General features: G+C 42.3%; 1 protein-coding gene across 2 annotated transcripts in view; it reads left to right on the top strand.

Annotated features, from left to right (window-relative positions):
- Positions 1-23,048, top strand: part of LOC134288992 (uncharacterized) — a 232,276-nt gene that overhangs the window by 208,923 nt on the left and 305 nt on the right. The window contains exon 2 of one of the 2 annotated variants that reach the window (XM_062854973.1): positions 8,051-22,674. In XM_062854973.1, the coding sequence (XP_062710957.1) occupies positions 16,039-17,136 (1,098 nt within the window). In that variant the 5' untranslated portion in view covers positions 8,051-16,038 and the 3' untranslated portion in view covers positions 17,137-22,674. Of the gene's footprint in view, positions 1-1,732; positions 22,675-23,048 lie in introns of those variants that run through there. The other variant, XM_062854972.1, reaches the window with a different exon arrangement.

Below are 23,048 nucleotides of genomic sequence, written 5' to 3'. Positions count from 1 at the left end.
AACTAAGAACACGCTCATCATAATTTTCCCTTCTTTTATTCATAGGCTGTTCTTTCTATTTATTTTTGAATTTCCAATCGATGAAAACGCCCTTTAAACGCATAATACCTTTAAAACGAGTCATCGTGATTGTGGTAGTAATCTGCTAAAGTTCATTGTCATTGTAAAACACATGACCCAGATGACTTCAACTTTAAGTCTTAAAGTATTCTTGCTAGCGAAGGAAGTCTATGAGCACAATTTTAATGTGTATTAACAGGCTTTAAAACAAAAGTCAATCCAATTTGTTTGACAAACAGATTTGAAGCTAAACACTCAAGTTTTTTTTGTAAATCAATCAATCAATTGTGATCAATCATGACCGACGTAGCATTTGGAATTGACGTTTCTAGAGAACATACTAGTAGTTAGACCGCCGGCAATATTTTGAAAGAACAGTATATGATGAAAGAAGGGAGAATCTTTGATGAAGATTTCTACTATAACGCCTATGATGGCGATGGCACAAATTTCCCAAATGGAGGAGAACGTGCCTCTAGAGCCGACCTACTAATACCTGATACCTACTATAACGCCTAAAGATACCTACTTGAACAGTCGGTCACAAAAAATAAATATAGCAGCAGTCAAATTACCGATGATTGATTGAGCAGTTCAACTTGAAAGAACAGCCTATGTTTGAAAGAAGGAAAATTTTATTAAATGGAAGGTTATCAATCTAGCCAAAAAGACGCTGCTGGATCTTTAGGCAGAAGTATGTCAGGCCGAAAGTATCATTACGCCGGACGAGCATCATTACGATTGAGTTGAAAGCCAAGAAAAAACCCAGTTTGATCATGTATAACCAATACTCAAAAGAATAGCCGACTTCTCAAAGAAGGGTAATCTGTCATGGGACAGTCAGTAGTTTGATAATTTACTTCCGTCAATAAGCAATGCAATGTTACAACTAAAAACAACTGCGTGTTATAAAAAGAGGCGAAATTTTCAGATGGAATGTTGGCAGAAAGATCACTTTCCAAGTAACATTGTTTAGTCAAATACACTAGAAGAGGTTCTTAGAACCATAATAAAACCAAAATAATAGATAGAAATATTCATGACGGTTTTCAAACCCCCTACAAGACTAATTGTCTATCAACTTGTTACTTGGATTGATCATCAGTACTTCAGTAACAGTATAACATCAACACCTAGAAATCATCTATGTGAAAAAAGGGAAAAAGAAAAAAGAACATTGTAAAATCATGGAAGTATATCCCAGTATCCATAGAATTCCCAAGATTCGAGGAATGTAATACACTCAAGGGACTCAGTCATTTTCTAGGCCTTCGAAAACAAATTTTAACATCGTTTATGAAGAAAATTAAGAAGACGGCCTATTGACCAATTCTACCCTATGAACTTCAGCTTCGCAACCCATTCGGCTTAACGTAGTTCGGTCTTTGGCTAAGCGTATTTCGTCCTAAAGACCGGATGCCCCTAGTTGTGCATTGGGTCAATGTTAAATGGCATATGCAATAATCTTTTCGGGGAAACGGTACATTGGGGGAAACGGTACATTCGGGGAAACGGTACATTCGGGGAAGTCGTACATTCGGGGAAACATTTTTCGGGGAAATGGTACATTCGGGGAAAAAACTTTCGGGGAAACTTCATTCGGGGAACTGGTTTTCGGGGAAATGTCGTACAATCGTTTGCTTTTCTTTTTAAATATGGGTCGTTCTTTTCTGTTGTACTGATTGAAAATGACATGGCACTCAATTAAGAACACGCTTATCATAATTTTCCCTTCTTTCATTAATAGGCCATTCTTTCTATTTATGTTTGAATTTTCAATCGATGAAAACGCCCTTTAAACACATAATATCTTTAAAACGAGTCATCCTGATTATAGTAGTAATATGCTAAAGTTCATTGTCATTGTAAAACACATGATCTTTATGACTTCAACTTTAAGTCTTAAAGTATTCTTGCTAGCGAAGGAAGCCTATGAGCACAATTTTAATGTGTATTAACAGGCTTTAAAACAAAAGTCAATGTGTTTGACAAACAGATTTGAAGCTAAGCACTCTTTTTTTTTGTAAATCAATGGATCAATCATGATCGAAGTAGCATTTACAATTGGGTTCTTTAGGGGTATCCGGATTATTTCATAATCGTATTCTCCACCCAAAAATTAGTCGAAATCCAAAATTTCATAGTTTTTGGAGTCCGGGAACTATTTTTAAAATGCATTTAAAGTTTGCATGGGGAAAATTTTATGTTCGGGTCGAACTGTCATTTTATCGATTGAACTGTCATTCTATCCACGAAAATCAAAACTGTTTTGTTATTTTAACCATCAAAACAAAGGTATTAGAATCGAATAAAATCACGTTATGCTCAGAAAAATGAGCTCTCTCGATTAGGCTATAGAGAATAGAAATATTTTATTCACTAAACAACCCAATTGACATTTCTACGGAACAGACCACCACAGTAAGACCGCCGGCAATATTTTGAAAGAACAGTATATGATGAAAGAAGGAAGAATCTTTGATGAAGATTTCTACTATAATGCCTATAGATACCTACTAGAACAGTCGGTCACAAAAAAAATATAGCAGCAGACAAATTACTGATGATTGATTGAGCTGTTCAACTTAAAAGAACAGCCTATGTTTGAAAGAAGGAAAATTTTATTAAATGAAAGGTTATCAATCTAGTCGAAAAGACGCTGCTGGATCTTTAGGCAGAAGTATGTCAGAAGTACGTTAGGCTGCAATCGTTAGGCCGAAAGTATCATTACGCCGGACGAGCATCATTACGATTGAGTTGAAAGCCAAGAAAAAAACCCAGTTTGATCATATATAACCCAATACTTAAAAGAATAGCCGACTTCTCAAAGAAGGGTAATCTGACATGGGACATTCAGTGGTTTGATAAATTACTACCGTCAATAAGCTATGCAATATTACAACTAAAAACAACTGCGTGTTATAAAAAGTGGCGACATTTTCAGATGGAATGTTGGCAGTGTTATCACTTCCCAAGTAACATTGTTAAGTCAAATACACTAGAAGAGGTTCTTAGAACCATAATAAAACCAAAATAATAGAAAGATTTATGGCGATTTTCAAAACCTCTACAAGACTAATTGCCTATCGACATGTTACTTGGGTTGATCATCAGTTCTTCAGTAACAGTATAACACCAACATCAAGAAGTCAAAACATCTTCTAGGCCTTTGAAAACAAATTTTAACATCGTTTATGTAGAAAATTAAGAAGACGGACTACTGACCCAGTCTACCCTATGAACTTCAGCTTACCCATTCGGCTTAACGTACTTCGGTCTGACGTACTTTGGCTAAGCGTAATTCGTCTTAGTTGCCCCTAGTTGTGCATTGAGTCAATGTTAAATGGCATATGCAATAATCTTTTCGGGGAAACGGTACATTCGGGGAAACATTTTTCGGGGAAATGGTACATTCGGGGAAAAAACTTTCGGGGAAACTTCATTCGGGGAACTGGTTTTCGGGGAAATGTCGTACAATCGCTCCAGACGCATCAAACGATTAACCAACCGAGAAAATTTCCATTGAACGGATAATGTAACCAAAATATTAGACGATTTAGATCATTTTAATTTGAAAAATGTTAGAATTGAAAAACTTTTCACGCAAAATGGTCCGGATATGATAATGCGTTGCCAAAGTCCACTGGCGGTCAAACTCATAACTCTTTTGGAAAGATTTTATTTGGTCCTGAAAAGGACCGTTTATATTATGGACGATTTTGACGAATTCACCACGCCACGCAATGCGTGTTGGTTTTCTCCATGCTGAATGCTGGAAGCCGTCGTAAACTGACCCGCCGCTTGCTGCCTTGGATGAGATTTCCAGCCGAGCCGAGAAGTCGCTGGGTTGGTGTGTGCTGCTGTCGTACTGGAGGCGCCACCAACCTCCTTGACTGATCCAACGAAAATGACGAAAGAAAACCGAGGACAAAGCTTTTATAAAGCATTGTCCAGTTAGAATCCGGACGCAAAGGAAAATTTATTGTGACGCTCTCAATGATCATAATCATATTTTTTTTACAGCAGTCTGATCATAAACAAGTCCTCTATTGATGGTGAAAATTTCATCGATTTTCTTGCTACGAGTGAAAAGTTATTTCAGATTGAAGACAAGTGAAGGAAAAAAATCTTGCACAAACACGCTGAAAATTAAGCGTGGTCAGGTACGACAGTTGCGAAAAATGTTAATATCTCCATAACCATTATGTGTGATGTGCACAGATGTTGTTAACCATGCCATGAGGAAGTGCCCAAGGAAGATTGAAGTTTATATTCATGGATAAATCTGCTTGGAATTTCAAGATTTGCCAGGAAGTTCGAACTCTGGACATCGTTTTCTCACATCACGATTTTGACACCAAATGTGTACAAAGATGATAACCTCAAGAATCGCGTGCTGCTTTTCAAAAATGCACACAAGGGATCTGTAGAGGTTTGAGCCAATTTGGTGAGCTATCACGACAGTCTGAGATGTGTAGTGGTGTCATCACTGTTGGATAGTGTTTATTAACGAAAAAAACACTCAAATTTCGCTTCTTTGGAATTCACTGAATAGCCCTTAATTTCGCAAGAAGAGAAATATTTGGCAAAGTTTCTTTGGAATCCTAATCAGATTGGTAGAGGGTCTCAGGACACTACAGAGATGACCTGATTGTTAAACAAATCCGCCGAAGGGGTTGTTGTTAAAATTTACTACCATTGTGCAGATTTTTAAGGAAGAAATCACGGAGAAAATGAGAAAATGTATTAAAAATTAAATGAAATTATTTTAATTATATTTTTCCATGAAACTACAGTAAATTATCTTTGTTTTGAGGGCTTCACCTTTTCTGTTTGTTATTCCACCTCTGCGATATAAGTGATTATCTGCGTCCGGATTCTAACTGGACAATGCTTTACCCCTAGATTAGCAGAAGCTCCTCCCATTTGGCTGCCTTTCCAGTTTATTTTGTTTGCATGCCCCGCCCGCGTGCACCCAGACGCTTCAAACAATTAACCATCCCAGAAATGAGCCAATTTTCATTGAAAATGGTCTTATTTGGAAAATGCGTTGTGGAATTCCAGGTGGAATCATTAGTGGCCGGCTTTATCATTGTTGCTGAGCCATCAATCATTCAATATTTCACTTTTTTGTTGCACCACGCTTTTCCTGATCGATGATATTAAGCCTGGAATCTGGAGAAAATTACATGAATTCACCATTCCACGCAATGCGTGTTGGGTTTCTGCGTGGTGAATGCTGGATACCATCGAAAATTGCCCGGCTTCACTGTTGCTGAGCAACGAGTATACACGCTTTTACTATTTGGTTCCACACCACTTTTCTCGATTTATGGATGAAAATAATCCGATTTATAACTTCTGAGGCATCATTTTCGATGGCCCTGATAAGGACCGTTTGTTCATGAATTCACCATGTGCGTGTTGGTTTTCTCCGCGCTAAATGCTGGGCCCCCGAAAACTGACCCACTGTTTGCTGCTATGGATAAAATTAATGGTCGGCTTCACTTTTGCTGAGAAGCGGAGCTGTCTTTCACTTTCCATAACTCTGTAGGAAAGATTTTCTGTGGTCCTGAAAAGGACCGTTTGTATTATGGACGATTTTGATGTGGTCCTGCCAGGTTGGTTTACGCCGCGTTGAATTCTGAATGCCTTCGAACACTAACCGGCAGCTTGCTGCCGTGGATAAAATTCCTGGCCGAGCAGAGTCGTCGCTGTGTTGGTATGTGTTGCTGCCGGGCTGGAGGTGACACCAACCACCTTGACTGATCCAACGAAAATGACGAAAGAAAACAGAGGGTACAGCTTTTATACCCCTAGATTAGCAGATGAAGCTCCTCCCATTTGGCTGCTTCCAGTTTATTTCGTTTGCATGCCCCGCCCCACATGCACCAGACGCTTGAAACGGTTTATCAACCGGGAAATGAGAAAAGTTTCATGTATTGCTAATTTAGAGAAAACTTTCCGTTTTACGGTAGAACGAAAAGCTACCGCAGCTGTCAGACTACTGATTTTCACTGAGGTATCATCGATCTACCTTAGCGAGCCCTAGCGATGCCTTGGATGCGACGCCGATGATCATTGTTTGTTGTTGGTTTTCAGTTCAAATCACCTTGCAAGCATGCTTTGATTTGGCCTTCAGTTTCAATGATAGGATGATTTTCAAGCCTGCGGTAGGACTTTGACAGCTGCGGTAGAACTCGACGGCTACCGCAGAGTGGAATTTTTCCTAAAAATCCGCAATAACGAATAAAGTAACCAAAATATTGGAAGATTCAATCATTTTAACTCGAAAATGCTATAATTTAACAATGTTCCACTAAAAATGGTCCGGATAGGATAAAGCGTTGCTAAATTCCGGATGGAACCATTGGTGGCCGGCATCATCATTGTTGCGGGGCCATCAAGCATTCAATCGTTCACTTTTCGGTCACACCACACTTTTCCTGTTCGATGGAATGAAATAATTATCTGATTCACAACTCTTGAGGAATAATTTTCGATGGTCCTGAAAAGAACCGTTTAAATATTGAACGATTTTGAACAGAAAATGACATGAATTCATCATGCCACGCAATGCGTGTTGGTTTATTCCTTGTTGAATGCTGAACGCCGTCGAAAATTGGCCCGCCGCTTGCTGCCGTGGATGCGAATCCTGATACTATCAGCAATGCGCCGCTGTTACTCAATCCAAATCGAGGCCCCGAGGAAAGAAAAGCGACGCAACTCGCAAATTCGTCCGTCACGGCGGGTCTTTCTGTGGATTTTGCTGCTGCCTCTGCCACCACCGTCGATCAATCCAATTTTCGAAACACTTCCTTGGTCTGCCGCGTTAGACGGTTAGAAGGTGAATGTGCAACAGCCCCGATCAGAAAGGCATAACAAAAATGTAACAAATTTATATCAGCGGTTGATAGATATATCAACGTTTGTTATATTTAGATATATTTGACAAAAAGGATTTGGAACCCAGATTTAATTATATCAGAACTATAACAAAGTCAGTTATAATACAAATAAATTCATTTTGATCATCTTTATATGAACATTATAACAAATTCAGTTATAATTTTGAAAATGCAGTTTATATCAAATGAACATTTTACAAGTGGTGTTTGGTACGCAGTTACGCCGCTGTGTGGTGCTACTGTGCTTATAAAATACAGGATTTTTGACAAGTTTGAATCATGATCCAGACCTTTAAGAAAATTCAGGTTACTCATTAAATTTATTTATTGACATACTTGTAGATTGAGGATTATCCCTTATTGGAAGTTCAAAATCGATTTCTTGATTATCTAGGTTCAAATTCACTAACACAAATTGAAATTCAAACCTTAAATAAACTAATGTAGTATTTTTGACATGTTTGAATCATGGTCTAAACCTTTAAGAAAGCCCAGGTAGATATTGCCGCGTTAATCTTGGATTCTCAGCCAGCTGCGTTCGAAACGCGCAGTATTAGATCGCGCTAGACCGCGCACCTATGGTTTGTACACGGTGTGCACCTTGTCTAAAACTGTTTTTGCAGCCGCCGGGTGGGAGCTGTCACGTATAATCAGCCGCCTTGTACAAATCAAACGGGCGCAATGTTTCCGCGATAAACTGCGGCTGGTTAACGTTGAACAATTCGTCATTAAAGTGTAGAATTAGCTTAGTGTTAAAATACACATTAGTAAAAACAACAAAAAAATCGTGATTGAAAGCATCGTCATCATCAAATATTTGAAGGCAGTTTTTTCGATTAAAACAAAAGTCTTTGCTATGAAAATATATTCACTGTACTCTATGAAAGTTTTTATTCTGAAATTGGAAGTTTTATTATTGTTATTGAATTAACATGATACAACTGGATCAATTAGTCGTCTGCAAATGAAAATCACCTTAGTTTTTGAAGAATTGATTGATTACAAATTATTTGTGGAGCTTTGAAATTTATTTCTAGTTGAGACACGTTTCATTGCCATGCAATTAACGTCCATATTAATAGGAAGCAATCAGTGAAGTACTAGATTGAAAGTAGTGAGCTGGATTTTTGTATGGTGAGATGATCAGTTCTCCATTTCTGCAAAGAAATGGTGCAAACAGCGTGGGTTATATGGTTTCTTGCCTAATTTAATGCTGTTTGAGCAAAAGTTTGAGAAACTGTGTTGTTGAAGTTTCAAGAAATAAATATTTCAACAACACAGTTACTCAAACTTTTGCTCAAATAGCATCAAATTAGTCAAGGAATCATATAACCCACACTGTTTGTACCGTTTCATTACAGAAATGGAGAACTGATCATCTCACCATACAATTATCCAGCTCACTACTTTCAATCTAGTACTTCACTGATTGCTTCCTATTCAGTAGAAATACAGCTTCCTATGATCTGCAAACATGTGGTGTGGGTATTACATACTTTCAAAGATGAAAGAAGGCTGTTGATAAATAAGGCTAACATCAATGGTCCTGAAACCGATACTTGTAGCTCTCCCAATAGAGTACCGATCAGGCTTCAATGATTTCCTTTAACTTCCACAATTTGAAAGCGGTTATTCAAATAGGATTTACTCAATAAAACAGAATCTCAACTGAAATCAAATAGATGTGATAACCTGTGCAGTAGTTCAAAATAAGAAACTCTATTAAAAGCTTTTGGAAAACCAACCAATAGCAGAAGGCTATTTCTTTTTTACCGATATGGACATCGTCATGCATCTTGAGCAAATGCCGAAGCAAATGTCGAACAGGTGTTTTCAACTAGTGGAAGCATTTCTTGTTTAAACTCTTTTTTGCTGAAAATGAAAACATTATATGAGGTCACGAGGCAAAGCAAACGCCACAGAATTGCATCAGTATGTCAATTCTTGTACCATGTAATGTAAAAATTGTGCATTAAATACTTTATTTTTTAATTCACAAGCCATCTAAATCTGACAATCTCACAGAAATGCACACTTACGCCACAAAGCAGTTAAATTTCCAACCACCAGACTACTGCATAACTTTGCCATAGGCAAGAAGTTCCTTGATGGTGAGGAACATTAGATAATTATTTAATAACATATGTCAAAATGTTCTAATTTATTTGCTCGCAAGCACCAAGAGAAGGTGAAATTGTATGCCACTCTTGCCACTGTTTAAGAGCCATTAACTATCTCTACAACTTTGATGAAGATACGACATTTATTTCTGGTCTGAATCATGAGGTAAAGCATGCCAAAATGCAGAGCAAATTCTTGAGTTACAATTATAACTAAATTATATCCACTTTTGTTATTATATCCTAAGATGACGTAATTGCGATAAAATGTATCAAGAACACTTTCATGTGACGTCATATTTTCTCTCCCCTGTACGTTGGACAAATAAGTCTATTTATAGACCAACCGCCAAAACGAAGAACCACTTGATCATATACCGCCCTTCACTTCAAGTGCTGCAATGGCCTCATTGATAAAGGCGCCGGATTGCAGGTGAAGGTTGGCGTCCTTGGTTCGATTCCCGTCTGGGTGTGGGTTTTTTATATACTACGTGGGGCAAGCTTTTTTATACAAAAAACTTTGCGCCTAAAATAAATAACACTCTTAATAAAAATTACCCAAAAAATGAGTTAAATTTTACCCAACTTAATTTTTACCCAATATATTTATATCTAATTTATAACAAAATGTGTTATAATTTATTGATCATTCCAATATTTGTTATATCTCACTTTGTTATAAATTTGTTAAAATTGTATCAACACCTGTTATAATTATGTTATGGCTAGAGCAATTTCAGTTATAATTTTTGTTATTTTAGCACCTAACCGGCGATTTTTATGATTGTACGACATTTCCCCGAAAACCAGTTCCCCGAATGAAGTTTCCCCGAAAGTTTTTTCCCCGAATGTACCATTTCCCCGAAAAATGTTTCCCCGAATGTACCGTTTCCCCGAAAAGATTATTGCATATGCCATTTAACATTGACCCAATGCACAACTAGGGGCAACTAAGACGAATTACGCTTAGCCAAAGTACGTCAGACCGAAGTACGTTAAGCCGAATGGGTAAGCTGAAGTTCATATGGTAGACTGGGTCAGTAGTCCGTCTTCTTAATTTTCTACATAAACGATGTTAAAATTTGTTTTCAAAGGCCTAGAAGATGTTTTGACTTCTTGATGTTGGTGTTATACTGTTACTGAAGAACTGATGATCAACCCAAGTAACATGTCGATAGGCAATTAGTCTTGTAGAGGTTTTGAAAATCGCCATAAATCTTTCTATTATTTTGGTTTTATTATGGTTCTAAGAACCTCTTCTAGTGTATTTGACTTAACAATGTTACTTGGGAAGTGATAACACTGCCAACATTCCATCTGAAAATGTCGCCACTTTTTATAACACGCAGTTGTTTTTAGTTGTAATATTGCATAGCTTATTGACGGTAGTAATTTATCAAACCACTGAATGTCCCATGTCAGATTACCCTTCTTTGAGAAGTCGGCTATTCTTTTAAGTATTGGGTTATATATGATCAAACTGGGTTTTTTTCTTGGCTTTCAACTCAATCGTAATGATGCTCGTCCGGCGTAATGATACTTTCGGCCTAACGATTGCAGCCTAACGTACTTCTGACATACTTCTGCCTAAAGATCCAGCAGCGTCTTTTCGACTAGATTGATAACCTTTCATTTAATAAAATTTTCCTTCTTTCAAACATAGGCTGTTCTTTTAAGTTGAACAGCTCAATCAATCATCAGTAATTTGTCTGCTGCTATATTTTTTTTGTGACCGACTGTTCTAGTAGGTATCTATAGGCATTATAGTAGAAATCTTCATCAAAGATTCTTCCTTCTTTCATCATATACTGTTCTTTCAAAATATTGCCGGCGGTCTTACTGTGGTGGTCTGTTCCGTAGAAATGTCAATTGGGTTGTTTAGTGAATAAAATATTTCTATTCTCTATAGCCTAATCGAGAGAGCTCATTTTTCTGAGCATAACGTGATTTTATTCGATTCTAATACCTTTGTTTTGATGGTTAAAATAACAAAACAGTTTTGATTTTCGTGGATAGAATGACAGTTCAATCGATAAAATGACAGTTCGACCCGAACATAAAATTTTCCCCATGCAAACTTTAAATGCATTTTAAAAATAGTTCCCGGACTCCAAAAACTATGAAATTTTGGATTTCGACTAATTTTTGGGTGGAGAATACGATTATGAAATAATCCGGATACCCCTAAAGAACCCAATTGTAAATGCTACTTCGATCATGATTGATCCATTGATTTACAAAAAAAAGAGTGCTTAGCTTCAAATCTGTTTGTCAAACACATTGACTTTTGTTTTAAAGCCTGTTAATACACATTAACATTGTGCTCATAGGCTTCCTTCGCTAGCAAGAATACTTTAAGACTTAAAGTTGAAGTCATAAAGATCATGTGTTTTACAATGACAATGAACTTTAGCATATTACTACTATAATCAGGATGACTCGTTTTAAAGATATTATGTGTTTAAAGGGCGTTTTCATCGATTGAAAATTTAAACATAAATAGAAAGAATGGCCTATTAATGAAAGAAGGGAAAATTATGATAAGCGTGTTCTTAATTGAGTGCCATGTCATTTTCAATCAGTACAACAGAAAAGAACGACCCATATTTAAAAAGAAAAGCAAACCTCATTGAAACATCATGAAGAAAATTATATCTCGAAGAATTCCCATGAAAAGAGGGAATACACAATATCAATGAGATGTGAAAGTTTCAGATAATGGAATTAATCAATGATTAGAAACCAGTACTAAATATAGTATCATAAATATTTCGGGGAAACGGTGCATTCGGGGAAACGGTACATTCGGGGAAATGGTACATTCGGGGAAACGGTTCGTTCGGCGAATCGTTTTTCGGGGAAATAACTTTCGGGAAAACTTCATTCGGGGAACTGGTTTTCGGGGAAATGTCGTACAATCTAATCTAGGGGTATAAAAGATGTGCCCTCTGTTTTCTGTCTTCATTTTCGTTGGATCGGCCAAGGAGGTAGGATGTCATCTCCAGCAAGCAGCCGCATATCGACTGCGATGACTCTCGGCTGATAGCACCAGGAATCTTATCCACGGCAGCAAGCGGCGGGCCAGTTTTCGACGACGCCTAGTATTGAGCGCGGAAGAATCCAACACGCATTGCGTGGCATGATGAATTCATCAAATTCGTCCATTATTCAAACGGTCCTTTTCAGGACCATCGAAAGTGATTCCTCAAGAGTTACTTGGAGAAATTTCCACCCTTGATCGAGAAAGGTGTACTTCGTTGCCAGCAAGAGTGAAGACGGTCATTAATCTCATCCACGGCAGCAAGCGGCGGGGCAGTTTCAGGTTGCGTCCATCATTCAGCACTGAGAAAACCAACACGCCTTGCGTGGCATGGTGAATTCATGCCACTTCCTTCCTAAAATCGTCAATCAATCAAACGGTCCTTTACAGGACCACCAAAAATTATTCCTCAAGAGTTGTGAATAGGGTCCTAAAATGAAAAATATTTCCCCGGTTTTGCTGCATAACACGAAAGAGCATGCTTTTCTGATCTCAATGGTAATTTTTCCGAACTTAAACAATAACAGAATAGTTAATAAACTTGAAAATAAAATAATGATGCGCAGGTCTTGTTTGACATTCGAGGTCAACCTTGACGTAACGAAAGTGAAACGGCGGATTGCAGAAGACACCACATTGGCTCACTTTTGACAATAAATGTTCCTGTTTGACATACACGGTAAACAAAGTTTACCCAAAATTTAGTGCTAAACAAGGAGTGTTGCAAAAATTATTAAAATTTTTGAAAATATATTTTATGGGCTTTACCTAATAGGAATACTTAAAAAATTAGTAAACATGTCGTTTTAATCAATGCTTGATTGAATTATGCAGAAATTGAGATAGGCCTTTAGGAGCCTATTAGATAATTTCATTCCACCGAACGAGAAAAGTGTGGTGCAACCATCCAATATTTTGGTTACTTCAGCCGTTCAATGAAAATTTTCTCATTTCTTGGTTGATTAATCGTTTGAAGCGTCTGGAGCATGCGGGACGGGTCATGCAAACGGAATAAACTGCAAAGCCAGCCAAATGGGAGGAGCTTCATCTGCTAATCTAGGGATATAAAATCAGAGTTCTCTGTTTTCTTTCGTCATTTTCGTTGGCTCAGTCAAGAAGGTTGGAGGTGGATGTCACATCCAGCAAGGCAGCAGCACACCAACTCAGCGACTACTCTCGGCTATCGTGCTAATGATAGCACCAGGAATCGCATCCATGGCAGCGGAGCGGTGGGCCAATTTTCGACGGCGTCCAGCATTCTCCGCAGAGAAAATCAACACGCATTGCATGGCATGGTGAATGCATCATAATCGTCCATTATTCAAACCGGTTCTTTTCAGGACCATCGAAAATGAATCCTCAAGAGTTAATTAGATAATTTCCAACATCGATCGAGATGTAGTGCAACCAAAAAGCAAAAGACAGAGCATCGTTGCCAGCAATAGTGAAACTGGTCATTATTCTAATGCACGATCGCAATATGATGTTTGGGAAGCTATGGCTTAACGCCTTTCAATATTATAATCATTTTATCTTTTCGACGAAAATTCTTTCAAACAACGGTAAAATAATGCTCAACCCCCAAGTGATGGCCAACTACGCGAGTTACGGAAGGTTTAACTAATTAACATCTTATGAATGCGTTCAGTGAAATGAATCATATAACAACTTTAATCAACACATCACTCCGCCGATTTTAATTTTGCCAGTATACATTGTATAGGCCTTTTATGTGATAAATCCGTTAGGCATTTATTTACGAAGGTCGGACAGCAATGACCCGAAAAATCAGCAGATGTAAGACTTCAAATGAAAGGGCCTTTGTCCTACGTCAACATTGCGGTTATGTCTCAGACATTACCCACCCCTAGTTTTTCCACTTATGATCAGGTTTTGATATGATTTACTCCAATGTGTATTGGAGAGACAACTTTCGTGCCATCCCTATCAAGTGTACGATTTGCGTGCACACCCCTACACGCGCATCAGCGGTGGCAATCCCACAGCAGCAACAGCAGCAGCAGCAGCGGCGGCAGCAAGGCGTAACGCAAGAGGCGCCATTTTATCAAAAACCAAAAGTGCTCTCGCTGTGTGAACATCGTTTCGTTTCAATATATTTTTATTTCGTTTATTAAATACTGCGTTTTAATTCCACTGGAACATTCGTCCCAATAGGTCATGAGCCCAGTTGCGTGAAAGTGTGGTAGTTTAATTTCGGTAGTTCGTCGCGAATCGTGAATTTTGTTTTCCAATCGAGGGACAGTAAAGTGCGTAGTACCACAAACAAAATGGCCGACACGAAGGTCACGATTGAGAAGCTGAACGACCAGAATTATGCCATCTGGAAGTTCAAGATGCGGCTTCTGCTGACGCGGGAGAAAGTGCTAAATGTGGTGACCGATCCGAAACCTGCAAATGCTGATGCGGCCTGGATTTCGAACGATGAGAAGGCGCAGGCATTGGTGGGGTTGGCGCTGGACGACACTCAGCTGATTCACGTGATGCAGAAGACGACGGCGAAGGAGATGTGGGATGCTCTGAAAAGCTATCACGAGCGAGAATCTCTCTCCAGCAAGATTCACGTCGTGCGGCAGTCGGTGTCCACCCGGATGCCGGAAGGAGGAAATATGTCGGAACACCTGAAGACGATAGCGGAGCTGCGACTTCGACTCACGGCGCTGGGAGAAGATCTGAAAGATCATTGGTTTGTGGCTTTGATGCTTTCCAGTCTTCCTGCGTCGTACGATGGGCTGATCACTGCCCTTGAGAGCCGGCCGGATGACGATCTCACGGTCGATTTCGTCAAGGATAAGTTGCTGAACGAAGGTCGTCGTCGCCTGGAGAAGAATCCCGAGAGTGAAAGTGAAAGTGTTTGTGACGGAGCCGGCCAAGAAGAAGCCGTCTAGTGCGAAGCAGAAAGTGGCGAAAGTCTGCCACTATTGCAAGAAAGAGGGCCACTTCCGAAAGCATTGCCGGAAGTTCCTCCAGGATCAGCAAAAGGAGAAAGTGTCAGTGGCTGCCGAGCGTAAGAAGGAGTTCGAGATGTGTCTGGCTGCTAAGAGTGTTGGTGAAACAGGTGACTGGTATCTTGATTCCGGTGCCACCTCCCACATGACGAACGACGCGTCCTTCCTGGAGAAGATCGACGAGTGCAACGAATCGGTGATTTGCTTGGCTGATGGGAAGACCATCAAATCGACTGGTTCTGGTTCCGGACAGATTTCGTGTGTGAACGGTGAAGGTGCGCGAGTGAAAGTGAAGCTGGGAAACGTTTTCCCAGTAGTTCCCAGTAGTAAGACCGGATAGCCTTACCACCATACTTCGGGTGGTCTTCGAAGCATCTTGTTCTACCGACAATGGCATCTCCCTCAACGATGCGCTTCTGGTTGGCCCTGTTGTCCAAGACGACTTGCTAGCGATTGTCCTATGGTTCCGAATGCCCCAGTTTGCCGTCGTCGCAGACGTCGAAAAGATGTATCGGCAGATTCTGGTACGAGAGTCTGACCAACCACTACAAAGGATTCGATGGAGAGATTCGCCGACACAACCGCTACAAACTTTCCAACTTACGACGGTTACCTACGGAACATTTACAGCTCCGTATTCCGCGACGAAGTGTCTACAGAAGCTTTCTGAAGTCATCCCGCTGCTGCAGTTGTTCTTGGTCGAGACTTTTATATATATGACATGCTCACGGGGACCGACAGCGTCGATGAAGGCCGGGAACTCTGTCAGGAGCTAATAGAGCTAACTAACTCCGCTGGATTACCCCTTCGCAAATGGACTTCCAACAGTTCGGCTATTATGGAAGCCGTTCCTTCAAACCTGAGAGATGAGCGTACCCTTTTCGAGCTTGACTCCTCTGCCTCGCCCATAAAGGCACTGGGACTCCAGTGGAACACCGTTTCGGATGAGTTCCAGTTTAACGTTCCGAACTACATTACGCAGTTTGCCAATCACCAAACAGACAGTACTCTCGGACATCGCTTGCTTGTTTGATCCTCTGGGCCTTGCTGGTCCAGTGTTGGTTCAAGCAAAGCTGTTTCTCCAAGATCTTTGGCGAGACGGCTGTGATTGGAAGGACCCGCTTATCGATTCTCGCCAACGCCAATGGTTAGAACTTCGTGATAGTTTCAGCCAACTGTCGGACCTCAAGATTCCGCGGTGGCCTATCGCAACTGTCGGAGTCGTGAGTCTTGAGCTTCACGGGTTTTCCGACGCGTCCGAAAGAGCTTATGGTCCGTGCATTTATGTCCGCACTGTGTTCTCCACCGGCAACATTCACGTTAACCTCCTCACCGCTAAATCCAAGATCGCCTCGAAAGGAAAGGGTCAAAAGGGAGGTATCGTTATCCTGCCTCGTCTCGAACTGTGTGGTGCGCTGCTGTTGAGCCACTTGTTTGAGAAAGTTGGGTCCAGCTTGCAACTCAAATCCAAGAATTTCTTCTGGACGGATTCGGAAATCACGCTCTACCAAATTACTGCAAACCCCTCGCGCTGGAAAACGTTTGTCGTCAATCGATGCTCGGAGATACAGCGCATTACAGCGAATGGCATGTGGTCCCATGTGCCAGGTTCGGAGAATCCGGCAGATATAATCTCCAGAGGAATGTCTCCGGCCCAGTTAGGCGAATTTTCGATCTGGTGGAAAGGACCGGACTGGCTTTCGCAACCGTCTCGATTCTGGCCGCCTCTTGGTCGTCCAACCATGAAAACATTTACTTTCGAGGAACTAGAGGAAAGGACAGTGTCCCTTCCGGTTCAAGTACAGACCCCAAATGAGCTGTTCGACCTGTACTCTTCGTATTCAAAGCTAGTTCGAATCGTCGCGCTTCTTCGTAGATTCGCCCATAACGCGATTGCCACAAACAGAACAGGCCGTCGCACTGGATTCCTCACTACTACGGAGATCCACGAAGCCTGGTTAAACTTGCGCAAACGGAACGTTTTGCTCAGGAACAAGTCGATATCGCTCGCAGCAAACAAGTCAAACCCAACTCTCGCCTGAATACACTGTTCCCGATTGTGGTCGACGGTATACTGCGCGTTGGTGGCCGGCTGCGTCATGCTCCGGTTTCGTTCGACCAACGCCATCCGATGATCCTGCCGGACAATCATCCGTTCACCGAACTGATAATGGCCCACTACCCCGGAAACTTCTGTACGCCGGACCGCAGCTACTTACAGCTGTCATACGGGAACGTTTCTGGGCTTCGCATCAGTAATCTTGGTCGCCGAGTTGTCCACGCTTGTACTCGATGTTTTCGATGCAAACCCGAGATGTTGGAGCAGCTGATGGGAGAACTTCCGCCGGAGCGGGTATACAACCAGCATTCCCATTCCACACCGGAGTGGACTATTGTGGCCCATTTTCCTGTCGCCCTACCCGTCGTGCCACGGCGGTTAAATGCTACGTAACGGTGTTCGTCTGTCTCGGGACGAAGGCCGTCCATTTGGAGTGTGTCGCAGACCTGACCACCAATTCGTTTCTCGCTGCCTTGCGGCGATTTGTTGCCCGCAGGGGCAAACCGGAGCTGATCAAGTGCGACAACGCCCTCAACTTCCAATGAGCTAAACGGGAGCTAGAAGAGCTGGCCCGATTGTTTCGGTCTCAACAGCACCAGGATCAAATAACCCGTAGTTTCGCGGAGGATGGGATAACATTCAAGTTCATCCCTCCCAGGTCCCCGAATTTCGGTGGACTCTGGGAAGCGGCTGTTAAGTCCATGAAGAACCATTTGCGCCGTACTATGGGAAATGTGATCCTCTATCAGGACGAATTTGAGACCTTGCTAGTACAAATAGAAAGCTGCCTTAATTCTCGCCCTTTGACACAGCTAACCTCGGACCCCATCGACCTGGAGGTGCTCACACCAGGGCATTTCTTGGTCCATCGCTCGCTTAACGCCATCCCAGAGCCCAGCCTAGCCGACATCCCGTGCAACCGATTAGATCGCTATCAGCAAACTCAGGAGTACGTTCGAAGGATCTGGAGTCAGTGGCAGTCGGAATACTTGTCTGGACTGCAGCCACGGACACGTTGGACGCAGCGGCGTAACAACATCCAAGTCGGAACGTTAGTGCTGGTGAAGGAGGAAAATCTGCCTCCGCTGAAGTGGTGCATCGGACGAACCACGCGGATCTACAGGGGAAACGACGACTGCATCCGAGTCGTCGTCGTACGCACGAATGACGGAGAATATCGTCGGGGAATCTCCAAGATTTGTGTTCTACCAAACCAACCCGATGGTGGCGATGCCACCGAACCGCAAGAAGGAAACTAGGATCCTTCCACCGATCGCAGTGTTCCACTGCGTACCGTCGGGAGGTCAATTGACCTCCTCTTCATGTAAGTCGTTGTGTTTAAATGAATTTCCAAAAAAGTAATAGAATTTTTCGTGCCCCAGCGCCTGTGAAGTCGTCGTCGTACCAACCCACCACTACGAGCGAGGTTCGAGCTGGCTATCTCTCGACGGTCTGCAGCTGACCCAACGCATCCACTACACGTCGGATAGACTCGTGGAATTGCAATGTGGAAGGCAAGGACCTGAGAGAGCACGCCAGAACCGTCGACTGTCGGATCAACCCCCGAAGGATGCTTACCTGCCCAACTCAACGGTCACAGAAGGATGTCGCCATTCACCCCTCGGATTCCATTCACGCACAAGTACGCTCAGTACTTCGCTGCCAACGGTCATCGTCCGGTAACGGACCCGTGGAGGCCGGTTGCCTCCGCTCCAATTAAGTATTGTTTTAATGCTCTTTTGATTGTTTGAAAAAGCCGCCTATGTTTGTTCGCAGCATTTCGAGTCATCCCGAGGACGCCGCATTCGATGAGCCCGGAGAGAAGCAATGACAGCATCCCCCTACCGATACAGAAGTCCATTGATTCAAGGTTGCGCGAAGTGATCGCCCGATCACAGCTGCCGAGGAGTCACATGGTCCGGATCCGACAAGTCCCGAGGAGTCACATAGTCGATCAGCGAGTCCCGAGGAACCGCCGGAGTTGCACGTGGAGGAAGTAAACAACGAACGATGTCACAGCGAACGCAGAACCACCCATCGGCCTCTAACAAAAGAGCGTCGGCCCGAAGAAGTAGAGGTAGCGACAACCGTCGCGAGAAAGCAGCAGAAGGAGAAATTGTTATCGCATTAAGAAGTGATAGAATAAGAAACTACACACTCTGAATTTGTTACCCTAGCAGTAAGATAGGTAGATACGTTTAATTACTGAAGAAGATAGGTTGTTAAAATTTGCATTTTCACGGTGGCCGGCATGTTAAGTCTTAAATCAGATTGTAGATCGTAACGTAATTATTGTATGGCCCAACTGCTCGAATATGATCATTGCTAGTTATCTCCTTTATTCCAATACCATACAAATAGCCATCGCAGCATCCGATCGCTATCAGTATCTATCTTTGTACCGATTCTTTGCATCGATCATCCCGTATCTCGATAAAACCCTATAGCAGTCAGAATACAAAGTCAGTTGCCAATAAACCGTTCATAGCGTCAAACCGAATATCAGCGCGTTATACTCAGTCGAGCCAATAAAGTTTTCGTTCTAATTATTCCCCAAAATCGAAAGCACTATCGATCCAAATTCGAAATCCTACAGTGTCGTTAAGGGAGCACATTGATCGTGTTGTCGTCAAGTTTGGACTTCGTGACGCCAAAGGTGCGAAAACTCCGATGGACACCGGATACGTAAAAGAAGAGGACAAAAGTAGTTCATTGTGTGATGGGAAGCAATATCGCAGTCTCGTTGGTGCCTTGCTTTACAAAGCGGTCTGTGCTCGACTGGATGTGGCCGTGAGTGCATCGATACTCGGACGCAAGGTAAGTGCACCAACCGAGCTGGACTGGGTAGCAGCGAAGCGAGTCGTTCGTTATCTGAAGGCGACAAGGGATTGGCGTTTGCAGTACAGCATTCTGGTGGTGACCTGGACGGATTTTCTGATGTGGATTGAGCGGGCGATATTCGTTCCAGGAAGTCGACCACTGGTTTTGTCTACCGGTACGCTGGCGGCGCAGTTTCTTGGTGCAACCGGAAGCAGTCGAGTGTCACTCTGTCTTCGATGGAGTCGGCGTACGTGGCACTAAGTGAAGCGAGTCAGGAGTTGGTATGGCTTCTGAAGTTACTCAACGATTTGGGTGAACCGTACAACGGGCCTGTGAAAGTGATGGAGGACAACCAGAGTTGCATCGAATTTGCAAGCTTGGAGCGAACCATCCGGCGCTCGAAGCATATCGAGACGCGGGAGAACTACGTGCAAGAGTTGTTATTTATTTATTTATTTATTTCGTCAAACATACCGTAGACTACAATTTCACTTAACTATATCACTTAATAACTATATTCTATTATGTCTCAAAACCCTAACTATTCTCTTAAATTTGTTCTAGACTTGGTTAAACTAATAGATGCACAGTGGTGATTATAAAGGTTCATTATTCGATTCAAAGGACCAAATTTTGCATAATCTGTTCTATGTTTGTTTAGAGCAAATATATTACGGACTCGCAATAGTCTAGCAGGAGCATAGAAATTTATACATGATAGTAAGTTGGCGGAGTCGATGCGTTGAGATATTAAATCATTTATAAATGAAACCATGGCTAATTCGCGACGCTCTTTCAAAGTTTGAATATCTATAAGCATGCATCTAGCATGAATATCTATGAAGGCAGTGGAAATGTTGACCAACCTAACTTGCGTAAGGCATATAGGAAGAACTGCTATTGTATTGATTCGATTCGATCCACATGTGTTACCATGTAGGGAGACCATACTATGCTACAGTATTCTAGAACTGATCTTACATAAGCGACGTACAATGTTTTAATCGTGTATGGGTCCTGAAAGTTGTAGCTAAACCGCTTAATGAAACTTAACATATTAGTTGCTTTATGAGTGATAGCGTTATAATGATCGGTGAAAGTTAATTTGGAATCTAACACCTAAATCTCTAATTCTATTACACTTTTCAACTTCTTGGTTTCCTAAAGATACAATTAATGGTGGCGTTCTATGTTTTCTACTGTACGTAATTGAATTACATTTTTCCACGTTTAACTACAGCAGGCTTTTACTACACCATTGGTCAAACATGCGTATTTCTCTCAAAAAACATTCTCTGTCTTCTTCATTTTTTATTTCTTTGAAGAGTTTCAGAAGTTCAACATAGTTTCCACTGTCCATTGCACATAAGGTGTAATTAACAAATTCTAACAAATTTGTTGTAGTCGACCGACCTTTGAAAAATCCATGTTGTGCATTCGTTATTCTTAGTTTAATTTGGTTAAACACACATCTGTTTATAAAAGATTCAAATAGTTTTGGTATGCATGAGATAATGGCAATCCCACGATAATTACGAACATCGGATTTTTTACCAGATTTGTAGATGGTGTTACACTCAAAGGGGATAATCCCGAGACGCTCGCTGGGAACAAGACCCAACCGGCCTTGCCTCCAGGGGTTCCCAAACTCTTTGTCACAGGGTCGGCTCTTTGCGATGATCAGAAATTCAAAACCACTATATTCGACTTTTCTAATCACTTTATTTAACTTACGGTTGTGTCGGTGTGAGTGTGTAGGGGCAGGCCGGCGGAGGTGGGCTGTTCGGGGTGATCAGGGATGGCGTAAGCGGTTCTTCGCATGACTCTCGCTTGTGGCCGTTGGTCGAGACGGCTGTCGCAGGATGTTCTCACCACGTGGGCGGCCAGACAGGGTTTGCGTACACCTGGCCTTAGGATGAACATTCCACGTGGGTCACCATTCACGGTTTCCACTGGCTACTTGCTCCTAGCTGTTTCGGAGCGGACGCTCTGGCTCAGAGGTAGGAACCAGGTCCTAGCCGGAACTCCACGGGTCCTAAAGGGAACTCGGGGAGGTCTTAGGATACAGGAATGCCACACGAGGTTTCTATAGGTTAGGTTACCTGACTCAATTGGGTTTCGCTCTAACTAGGTTCTTCTTTTGCACTAAATGGCCAATATCTGGGGCTACTTCTGACTGTAGTTCACTTCACTGAACTTATATGTGGGCCTGAACTTATAGTCGGTGGGAGCTTAAGATGGCGTTTCTTAGGCGAAGCATGTTCTAACATCAGTGAGGACTCACCACCTTTGGCATCGCAAGGTGACCGAGCATCATGTGCGCTGCACACGAACTGTTCAAGCGGAGTTTGCCTAGGCGTGGCGGGGGTTCAGCAGTGGGCTCTACTGGGCCTCTTCAGAAATACCACACATCCGGAAGCATCAACTCTGTTTAAGCGAACCGGCACCGCTTCCAAAGTGCCATAGCCTAGTCAGGGGTGCCTCCGGCACATCAGGAGCGATGTCAGTAAGCTCCTGATTACGATATACTGGCGCGCGACGATACTGGTCAATGAGATGGTACACTCTAAGAGGACCGCGGAGTAGAGGAGTGCTGGTGGTGACGGCATTCTATCCTCTTAGTAGGGCCGGGTGACACTGACCTGAAACGACGGATGGGCTAATGTCGGAGCCGCCTTCCGTCCCATAAAACCTTGGCAAGGTCTTAGAGTACGTTCCCGAACTGTATCCAGCTTAGGAAACTAACTGGGTGGAGGTAGGTTCAGTTGAAGTATCCTGATTTGCGCTGATCCTGGCTCTGAGCTCAGGTCCCATAAGGGCCTGTGCCAACCCGTGGGTGGCCTCCCTGCTTGCATAGATAACCACCGGGATCCTTGGGCGACTACTTCAATGGCAGTGAGGGATAGCGGCTCTAAGGGGGACCCTTACAGTAGAGATGGAAACGTATTTAATTAGGGAATCTGAGAACGTGGAGGGTGAGGTGATCAACCCGTTCGCGAAAAGCGGACTGGTCAGATCACCAACGCAGGCGTCGAGGGTAGAATCCCCGCAAGTGTCGGAGTACGGCACTCCGAG

This window comes from Aedes albopictus, chromosome 2 (assembly GCF_035046485.1).
Source record: "Aedes albopictus strain Foshan chromosome 2, AalbF5, whole genome shotgun sequence".
Lineage (NCBI taxonomy): Eukaryota > Metazoa > Arthropoda > Insecta > Diptera > Culicidae > Aedes > Aedes albopictus.
This window is presented reverse-complemented; position numbering and strand designations above follow the sequence as displayed.